Source organism: Gekko japonicus, unplaced genomic scaffold, assembly GCF_001447785.1.
Source record: "Gekko japonicus isolate JY-2015 unplaced genomic scaffold, Gekko_japonicus_V1.1 scaffold557, whole genome shotgun sequence".
Lineage (NCBI taxonomy): Eukaryota > Metazoa > Chordata > Lepidosauria > Squamata > Gekkonidae > Gekko > Gekko japonicus.
In genome coordinates this window covers 1041197-1051434 of record NW_015175986.1, presented here as the reverse complement: position 1 = coordinate 1051434, position 10238 = coordinate 1041197, and the positions used below count along the sequence as shown (strand labels likewise).

At 52.8% G+C, this 10238-nt stretch overlaps 1 protein-coding gene across 1 annotated transcript in view; it reads right to left on the bottom strand.

The window, feature by feature from the left end:
* Positions 1-1112: 1112 nt before the first annotated feature.
* The window catches only part of PNPLA6 (patatin like phospholipase domain containing 6), a 78498-nt gene continuing 69372 nt past the window's right edge, over positions 1113-10238 (bottom strand). The window contains exons 29-31 of the mRNA XM_015426307.1: positions 9609-9761; positions 8319-8435; positions 1113-1421 (exon numbers count right to left, since the gene is read on the bottom strand). Of these exons, the coding sequence (XP_015281793.1) occupies positions 1113-1421; positions 8319-8435; positions 9609-9761 (579 nt within the window). The remainder of the gene's footprint in view (positions 1422-8318; positions 8436-9608; positions 9762-10238) is intronic.

The following is a 10238-nucleotide window of genomic DNA, read 5'->3' as shown; positions in this document are numbered from 1 at the left end:
GGGGTTCCCAGTCGACCTTTGGGTAACTCCGTTTTCCCAGTAATTCCCGTCCTCGGACTGTCAGCGGTGAAATGGTCCTTTTTACCACATCGAAGGCACAGCCCGTTTCATGCGTTGGTCTCGGAGACCCTCAGGGGGGTGGGTAGCTTTCCATTTGGGGTTCCGGGGCGGCGGGGTCTTCCCCCCATATGACCCACTGTCTATGCGTAAGGTGTTAAGATGGCCCTCCGCACACTCCACTTCCTGAATCCAGGCCAGCAAGGAGATCGGATCTACCGAGCGGAGGACTGTTTCCCAGATCTCGGAGTTTAATCCGATCCGGTATAATTCAGCTAGCACTTGGTCCGGACAATCTTGAATCTTGGCGGCGTGCCACTTAAACTCGGTCGAATAGGCACGGACTAACCTCTTCCCTTACTTAAGGGTGCGGAGGAACGCACGGGCCTTCAGGCCAGTGTTGCGATCCTCAAACTGGGCATGCAACGCCCACATAAAAGTGTCCACACTATTTAATTCAGGACCGCGGGAGGTGTGCAAGCCTAAATACCAAGTAGCTGCGGCCCCTCGCAGGCAGGAAGCAATGACATCCACTCTACTGCCGTCATCGGGGAACAGGTGGCTGCACCTCTCCATGAATTTCATGTCTCGGATCACGAACTAAGTCAGGTTCTCCAGCTCACCATCAAAGGTTGCCTCGAGTAGATCCTTCGACCGGGGAGTAATCTGGTTCCTAAGCCACCTCCCTGGGTCCGGCCCCACTGGACCCGGCAGTTGCGGGGGCCCTGGCACTGGCAGTTGTGGTCCCGCAGGTCTGGGGAGTTGCGGAGCTCCCCCCCCCGGGACTGGCTGTCCTGCTCCACCAGCAAGGACAGGGGGAAGCACCTGTGCTGGTGGTGGGGCAGGCTGCAACGCCTGACGTTCGGCTTGAATCACTCGCACCACCATCTCTGGGATGGAGAGGATCACTTCCTCAAACTCCTGCACCATTTGTTGATGGGTTCGTTCCAACATCTCTAGCCAGTGGGCCAGATTGGTCTCCTCCTCACTAGATATGCGACCGCTGTGGATTTTCGACCACCCACTTACCCAATCTTTGGTTGCGGCTTCCGACGTCACCCCATACAGTTCCCCTCCCACGGGGCTTTGACATCAAAATGGCTGTCACATCTGGGGTCCTTCGTGAGGACAAACGTCCCCTCCATCGAGTCTGGGTTGAACTGGCCCCACTGCATAGACCCCGGTGCATATGTCCGCCCCAACGCTTTCGGGGTCAGGAAGGTGTGGGTGGACATGGTGTTCAGGACTGTCCCGACCCCCACGGTCGTTACTGGGTCTGCGGTAGTCACCAGAAAATCAGGCTGGGTTGTAGGAACCTCACTCCCAGTCGGTGTTGGTATGGTTTTCTCCTCTTGCCCGCTCATCTCAGAGAAAGAGAGAGAGACGGGTAAAAAGGAGAGAGAGATTCCTAACAGAAGGTCAGGTCCAACAGTCAAACATCTGGAGAACAGTCTTCCAGGAAGCATATACTTTATTGTCAGTACTATTGGTCAGGAACACAAGCACTGTTAGGAATGATTCAAAAGGGAAAGCTTACAGAGATATACAAACGACCCCCCAACCCACCCATGGGCCAATCGGCCTGATTCCCATGGGTGGGAAGGAATAACCGAAGGCACAAAACAGCTGAGCTGGGAAACGAAACCAGTCCCACGGCTGATTAATATGAAGACCCTACAACTAGACGGTGGTACAAGGTTACAGATAACAGGAGAAGCGAGACAGGGAAAGGAATGTGGCACCCCCTTGTACACAGGTCAGGCGGGTGCTCCCTCAGTCCATAAACAATACGGCAGCGTAGCTGACAAGGAGGAGTGGGGAATCAAACTCAGTTCTCCCAGATTAGAGTCCGCGCTCTTAACCACTACACCAAACTGGCCAAGCTACATGTGTTGACATCCACGGGTGCCATTTTAAAGCAATTTTAAAATGCTGCAAGGGCCCGACCCTGATCAGACCTGCGGCGTGACAGGCTGAGCTGCTCAGTGCCCATCGCTGTGACTCTTCACAACTGCCCCTCTCCCTCGGGGGCAACAACAGGGCCTCCACCCACCACCTAGCACTATTACTATTATTTAAACCAGCAGCAGCGTCCCTGGGTCTGACCTACCGACCCCGCCCCCTCTAGTCTGGCCCACAGGCATTCCGCCCGCACGGGAGCAGGAGTGGAGACCGCCAGGGGAGGGCGGGCATTGGGGGAGGGGAGGGGAGGGAGTGTACCAGCAGTGCAGTGGGAGGGTGGGTCAAATGGCTTTCGGAATTACAGACCAGAAGGCGTTACAAGACAGAAAACACGGACACGAGAGAGAAGGGGGGAGGGTGCTTCGGAGGAAGCCACTGAATTGGTGGCCGTGCAGGTTGGTGTGGTGGAGTGACCACAGAGTGTCAGACTGGGACCTGGGAAGACCCACATTCAGGCTCCGTTCCGGAACATACATGACGCTTGCTGGGGGCCACAGCCAGTCACAACCCCCCCCAATCCTGGTGGGAGTGAAAGGATGCTGATGGGAAGATGACCCGGAGAAGGGAGAGCCGGGCACATCGCCCCGAGTCCCTTGCCAGGAGGGCAGGGCAGAAAGGCACCAGGCACAATCTCATCAGGGGTCAGGCTGAGTGTATTCCACACACACACACACACACACACACACACACACGCACCCCGTCCAGCACGCACGTCAAGGCAGCCCAGGGGCAGCTCCGCAGGGGGGAGCAGTGGCGGTTATGGAAAAGGAGGCAGGGAGGCACACACGAGGAAGAGGGAGCCTCCGCAGGAATGTGGGAACCACCCAGGAGTGAGTGGTCTTTCTTTGGGGGCCCCCTGAGAGAGCCAAGTGAGGCTGAAGGTGAGGGTGGGGGGTAATGCAGCATGGAGGGGCAGGGAAGAGTCAGGGGAAAGGCGAATGAACGCCTGGGGAGCAGAGGCAGGACCTGGGGGGCCACCGCCGCCACCACCACCGCCACCTTGCATGGCGCATGTTGTACGGGGAGGGGGAGAGAGAGAGAGAGAGAGTGCCAAAAGGGAGCTGGACAAGAGTGGCAGCAGCAGCGCCAGGCTGAGTGGGCAAGCTGCTGGAAGGACCAGGAGAGGGGAAGGTGACAGAGAGTGACACACTTCTGGGAGATGGAGCGGGAGCTCCAGTGAGGCGTGCACGGATATGCCCTCCCTGGCCACCAAGTCTCTCCAGCAGCAGCAGCAGCAGCAGCGCATGGAGTCCCGCTGGCTATGCTTGCGGGGCTGGTGGAGCAGCCGACGGCCACTGGCAGCCCCCCCGCCCCACCCCGTCTTTGGAGGGCACCGGGGTGGGGGGAGCTCTCTTTCTTTCTTTCTTTCTTTCTTTCTTTCTTTCTTTCTTTCTTTCTTTCTTTCTTTCTTTCTTTCAGATGGCTGCGCTGGAGAGGTGGGAGAGCTGTGCTTGGATGCAGGAGCCGTCCGGCTGGCTCGAGGGCTCCTCTTGCTCCCTCGCATGGAGGCTGAACGGAGGCGGAAGCTGCCCTCTACCAAGTAAGGCCCTTGGGTCGTCTATCGAGGTAGGTCAGACCACTGATCTCTCTGAGCCAAAATTACACCTGAAACGAGCCACTTCAGCTCGGCTCAGGGATATCCGCAAGTAATCTGAGCACTCCTGGAATTCTTCCCAGCAAAAAGGAAAGAGCAGACCCGCCACTGACGATCCCTCCTTCCCTTCTCTCAGCCCTCACATACGCTCACTTACTCACAACCCTCACACATATGTATTCTCAGCAAGAAGGACTAGTAGACGCCCTCTGTATTCTGGTGTATTTTTAGTCTGTTTCTTTTTCAGAATAATATATTAGAATATCGAATGTAATGCAAGGGATATTGGGACGTTTTGCTGACATGCCACTGCACCCATCCCAAAGAAGAAAGAAAGAAAGATGCTCTTAAGTGACCTCCACGCCTGAGAGGAGATGACTGGTGGGTCTCAGTTTACTTCCCACCCTCAGAGAAGAGGCCTCCTCACCTCCATCCCGTGTTCTGACATATTTATTGCTCCGCTGTCCTTTCCCTCCCCTTAATTAAATCAAAACGACTGTTGACCTTGTAACTTTATCCTGTGATTTAGTTTTGTCTTCGCATATCTTAAAGCATCTTCATTGTGCTACATGTTCATTTGCTGTTCAGCCTCTGTCTATAAGCTTGAACTCTAGCTTCCTTTCCAATATATTTGAAAAAGAACTCCAGCTTCCTTTCCATAAGAACATAAGAGAGAAGCCAACGTTGGATCAGGCCAAAGGCCCATCCAGTCCAATACTCGGTGTCACACAGTGGCCAAAAGTACCAGGTGCCCTCAGGAGGTCCAGCAGTGGGGCCAGGACATTAGAAGCCCTCCCACTGTTCCCCCCCCCAAGCACCAAGAATACGGAGCATCCCTTGCCCCAGACATAAGAATATAAGAGAAGCCAGTGTTGGACCAGCCCAAAGGCCCATCCACTCCAACACTCTGTGTCACACAGTGGCCGAAAATACCAGGTGCCCTCAGGAGGTCCAGCAGTGGGGCCAGGACATTAGAAGCCCTCCCACTGTTCCCCCCCCCAAGCACCAAGAATACGGAGCATCCCTTGCCCCAGACATAAGAATATAAGAGAAGCCAGTGTTGGACCAGCCCAAAGGCCCATCCACTCCAACACTCTGTGTCACACAGTGGCCGAAAATACCAGGTGCCCTCAGGAGGTCCAGCAGTGGGGCCAGGACATTAGAAGCCCTCCCACTGTTCCCCCCCCCAAGCACCAAGAATACGGAGCATCCCTTGCCCCAGAGTCCCTATCTATACCTTGTGGCTAATAGCCACTGATGGACCTCTGCTCCATATGCTTGTCCAATTCCCTCTTATAAGAACATAAGAGAAGCCAATGTTGGAGCAGGCCAATGGCCCATCCAGTCCAACACTCTGTATCACGCAGTGGCCAGAAATACCAGGGGCCATCAGGAGGTCCAGCAGTGGGGCCAGGACACTAGGAGCTCTCCCACTGTTGTCCCCACCCCCCAGGCATCAAGAATACAGTGCATCACTTGCCCCAGACTGAGAGTTCCTATGGATACTGTGTGGCCTCCACTTGCACCTGCTGGATGACCTTGGGCAAGCCATAGTTCTGGCACAGCTGTTCTTGAAAAAGAGCAGCTTCTGTCAAGAGCTCTCTTAGCGCCACCTACCTCACAGAGTGTCTGTTGTGGGGAGGAGAAGGGGACGGAGCTTGTAAGGCGCTCTGAGACTCCTCTGGGTAGTGAAGGGCCATGGGGTATAAATCCAATCTCTTCTCTTCTTCTTTATCCAATTCTCTCTTGAATACGTCCATGCTTGTAGCTGCCACCACCTCCTTTGGCAGTGAATTCCATGTGTTCATCACTCTTTGGGTGACGAATGATTAACACATGGAACACATTTCCAACGTATTTGAAAAAGAGTGAATGCACACGTGAAATCGGTCCAATTCCAAGGCAAACCATTCAACATCACAGTAATCCAAGTCTATGCCCCAACCACTGATGCAGAAGAGGCTGAAGTGGACCGGTTCTATGAAGACCTACAACACCTCCTAGAACTAACACCAAAAAATGATGTCCTCATCATCATAGGGGACTGGAATGCTAAAGTAGGAAGTCAAAAGGTAACTGGAATAACAGACAAGTTTGGCCTTGGAAAGCAAAATGAAGCAGGGCAAAGGTTAACAGAGTTTTGTCAAGAGAACACACTGGTCATAGCGAACACCCTTTTCCAACAACCTAAGAGGCGACTCTACACATGGACATCACCAGATGGGCAACACCGAAATCAGATTGACTATATAATTTGCAGTCAAAGATGGAGAAGCTCTATCCAGTCAGTAAAAACAAGACCTGGAGCTGACTGTGGTTCAGATCATGAGCTACTCATTGCAAAATTCAGACTTAAACTGAAGAAAATCGGGAAAACCATGAGGCCATTCAGGTTTGACCTAGATCACATCCCTGATGAATATACAGTAGAGGTGAAGAATAGATTCAAGGGTCTGGATTTGATAGATAGAGTGCCTGAAGAACTATGGACGGAGGTTCGTGACATTGTACAGGAGGCAGCAATCACCACCATCCCAAAGAAAAAGAAATGCAAGAAAAGTGGCTGTCTGATGAGGCTTTACAAATAGCAGAGGAAAGAAGGAAAGCGAAAGGCAAAGGCGAAAAGGAAAGATTTACCCAACTGAACGCAGATTTCCAGAGAACAGCAAGGAGAGATAAGGAGGCCTTCCTGAATGAACAGTGCAAAGTAATAGAAGAAAACAATAGAATGGGAAGGACTAGAGATCTCTTCAAGAAAATTGGAGAAATCAAGGGAGCGTTCCATGCAAAGCTGGCCATGATAAAGGACAAAAACGGTAGGGACCTAACAGAAGCAGAAGAGATTAGGAAAAGATGGCAAGAATACACAGAAGAACTATACAAGAAAGACCTCGATGTCCTTGACAACCACGACGGTATAATCACTGACCTCGAGCCAGACATCCTGGAATGTGAAGTTAAATGGGCCTTAGAAAGCATTACTAACAACAAAGCTAGTGGAGGTGATGGTATTCCAGCTGAGCTATTCAAAGTCTTAGAAGATGATGCTGTTAAAGTTCTGCACTCCATTTGCCAGCAAATTTGGAAAACGCAACAGTGGCCACAGGATTGGAAAAGGTCAGTATACATTCCAATCCCAAAGAAGGGCAATGCCAAGGAATGTTCAAACTATCGCACAATTGCACTCATATCACACGCTAGCAAGGTCATGCTCAAGATCCTACAAGCTAGGCTTCAACAGTACGTGGATAGAGAACTACCAGAAGTACAAGCTGGGTTTCGAAGAGGTAGAGGAACTAGAGATCAAATTGCCAACATTCGCTGGATTATGGAGAAAGCAAGAGAGTACCAGAAAAATATCTACTTCTGCTTCATTGACTATGCTAAAGCCTTTGACTGTGTGGATCACAACAAACTATGGCAGGGCCTTAAAGAGATGGGAGTACCAGACCACCTCACATGTCTCTTGAGAAACCTGTATAAGGGCCAAGAAGCGACAGTTAGAACCGGATATGGAACAACTGATTGGTTCAGCATAGGAAAAGGAGTACGACAAGGATGTATATTGTCGCCTTGCTTATTTAATATATATGCAGAGTACATCATGCGAAATGCTGGCCTAGATGAATCACAAGCGGGCATTAAGATTGCTGGGGAAAAGATCAACAACCTCAGATATGCAGACGATACCACTCTGATGGCAGAAAGTGAAGAGGACCTCAAGAGCCTCTTGCTCAGGGTAAAAGAGGAGAGCGCAAAAGTGGGCTTGAAGCTCAACATCAAAAAAACTAAGATCATGGCATCCGGCCCCATCACTCCTTGGCAAATAGAAGGGGAAGCTGTGGAAGTAGTGACAGACTTCACGTTCCTGGGATCCCAGATCACTGCAGACTGTGACAGTAGTCATGAAATTAAAAGACGCCTGCTCCTTGGGAGGAAAGCGATGGCGAACCTAAACAGCATGATAAAAAGTAGAGACATCACCCTGCCAACAAAAGTCCGCATGGTCAAAGCAATGGTATTCCCAGTAGTCATGTATGGCTGCGAGAGTTGGACTATAAGGAAGGCCGAGTGCCGAAGAATAGATTCTTTTGAACTAGGGTGCTGGAGAAGACTCTTGAGAGTCCCTTGGACTGCAAGAAGAACAAATCAGTCAATCCTAAAAGAAATCAACCTTGACTGTTCCCTGGAAGGCCAGATAATGAAACTGAAGCGCAAATACTTTGGCCACCAAATGAGAAGGGAGCACTCACTGGAGGAGAAGACCCTGATTCTGGGAAAGATTGAAGGTCAAAGAAGCCGGGGATGGCAATGGATGAGATGGTTAGACAGTGTCCCAGATTCAACGAACATGAAGTTGAGCCAACTTCAGAGGACGGCGGAAGACCGGAAGGCCTGGCGGGAGCTGGTCCATGGGGTCGCGAAGAGTCGGACTTGACTGTGCGACTGAACAACAACAACAACAACACAAAAGCTCCTCCCTCGAATAAACCTTTGTTGGTCTTAAAGGTGCCCACGCTGGACTCTGAATGTGTTCTGCTGCTTCAGACCCACACGGCTGCCCCCCCCCCCAACCTGGAACTACCCTCCTTCCCTTGTCGTCTCAGAGGAGCCCAGGGCCAAAAAGGGGATAGAAAAGGGGTCGGAAGGGGGATATCCATCTCCTCCAGTTGGCTGGAGGGGCCATTCCCCACCCATCACTTACATCCATGCGTTTGCTCTCATAGAAGTCTGCGGAATGCCGGTCTTTTACCATTTTCTCAATGATATCCCCACGACACCAGCCGTCAAATACCACTTTTCCATGTTGGTAACCCACATCCTGTGGAAGAGAGCAAAGACGAGGCAACCCAGATATGGCTTGGTGATTCATACAGCCAACAGCACAGCCCAGAAATAGTATTTTTAGAAATGAACATGTGTTCCGGGTCTACAGGAAATTCCCAAGAGGGGGTCACTTGGGGAGTCCAGACCTGGATAGCACAGGCAAGCCCGGCCTCGTCAGATCTCGGGAGCCAAGCAGGGCCCCGACCCTGGTGGCACAAGTACTTGGATACGAGGCTTCCAAGGAATACCAGGGCCGGGACACAGAGGCAGGCAGGCAGTCTCCTCGAGCCCTTTGTCCTACTTCTTATTCCCTTTAAGTGGGGGAAACGGGGCAGCCCACTGTCTGGGGGGGGGGGATGCCACAGGGCTCAGGACCCACCTGGCGGGGGGGGGATTTCCCTCGGAGTGGGGGCTGGGGCAGAAATATGCCCGTCTGCCTTTCATCATTAATGGCAAAATGCCTGTGCAAATGAAAAGCCTGTGTTATGCACTGGGACGGAATCATCCCTGACTGAATCACCCCAGAGATGGGCTGAGCTTGGAGCACCAGAACAATAGCCCGCCAGGATTCCGGAAGGAACCAATCTAGTGGCAAAGTGATGTGGATAGCCTGCCACTGGGAGTGGGGTGTGTCTGGGTGTGGCAATGGCGTGCCATTTAACAGAGCTGAGGCTGTCTGGAGTCTTGTCTTGCTGAAATCACAAATAAAGCAGAGTCTGGGGCCAGGGTCAGCTTTCCACCACACACCGCTGGATGCCCCCTCCCTTCACTCACCTCCTTCCCCTGCAATCTTAGAATGGGGGGGGGGGGGGAGTTTCAGGGGGGGGGGGCTCGGGAAACAGCGGGTCAGCCGCAATCACTGCTTCCGACCTGGCGGAGTCATTCAGGAGCCACCAGGGCTAGGCCCCAGCAACAGTTTTCGGTTTCACAAGGTAACCTTGGATTATAATCAGGAAGAACAAACTGAAAGGATCGCTGACCCTGCTCCCGGGGCATTTCCTCGACCACCAAGTGAGCAGAGAGAGAGTCGCCACATGTCAGAGATGAGGGAAATGGCTTCCAATTTGGGGGGAAATGAGCAGACCCCTGAGACAGAGATTTAAAAGAGCTTTTGTCCCTCCAAGTGTTTCGACCGGAAGCGGCCTAGCCCGGCCCCCGGGGGACTTACGTAGATCTCGTCGAACTTGCCAAAGTCCATGGTTTTGAAGCGGTCGATGGGAGGGCGAATGTATTCACAGTAGGCGCTGCTCTTCACCACCTCCAGCTGCTGCACGCAGGACACGTAGGCCAGGCGGGACTGGATCTCGGCCATGTCCGGGACCTGGGAGGGAAGGGCCGCGTCACGCCGGGGAAGAACGGGCGGTCCTCCCGCTGGGCTGCCAGCCCCCTGTGCCGGGCTGAGGCCCCTCCCCTCCCCAAACCCCGCCCTCCCCTAGATCCAGGCATTCTCCAGCCCAGGCCTGGCAACCCCATCCCCCCCTGCCTCTGCGCCCTTCCATTCAGGGACAGCCTCTCTCTCTCTCACCAACACCCACCCACCCTCCTTCCATCTCTCTCTCTCTTTTCTCCTTTATCCTCCTTCACACAAATGCACACAATCCCCTTTCTCTCTCTCTCTCTCTCTTGTCTCATCCAGATGCTCCTGAATTCGTGAATGGTTGTCTCCAGAGGCTACACAGAACTAGTGCTATTCAAACCAGAATGTGGCGTAGGAGGGGGTAGAATTTTAACTCCTCCCCGCCCCCAACCAGCCTCTCTCTCCCTGTAACTGATGACGACTCCCGGGCGATCGGGGGTG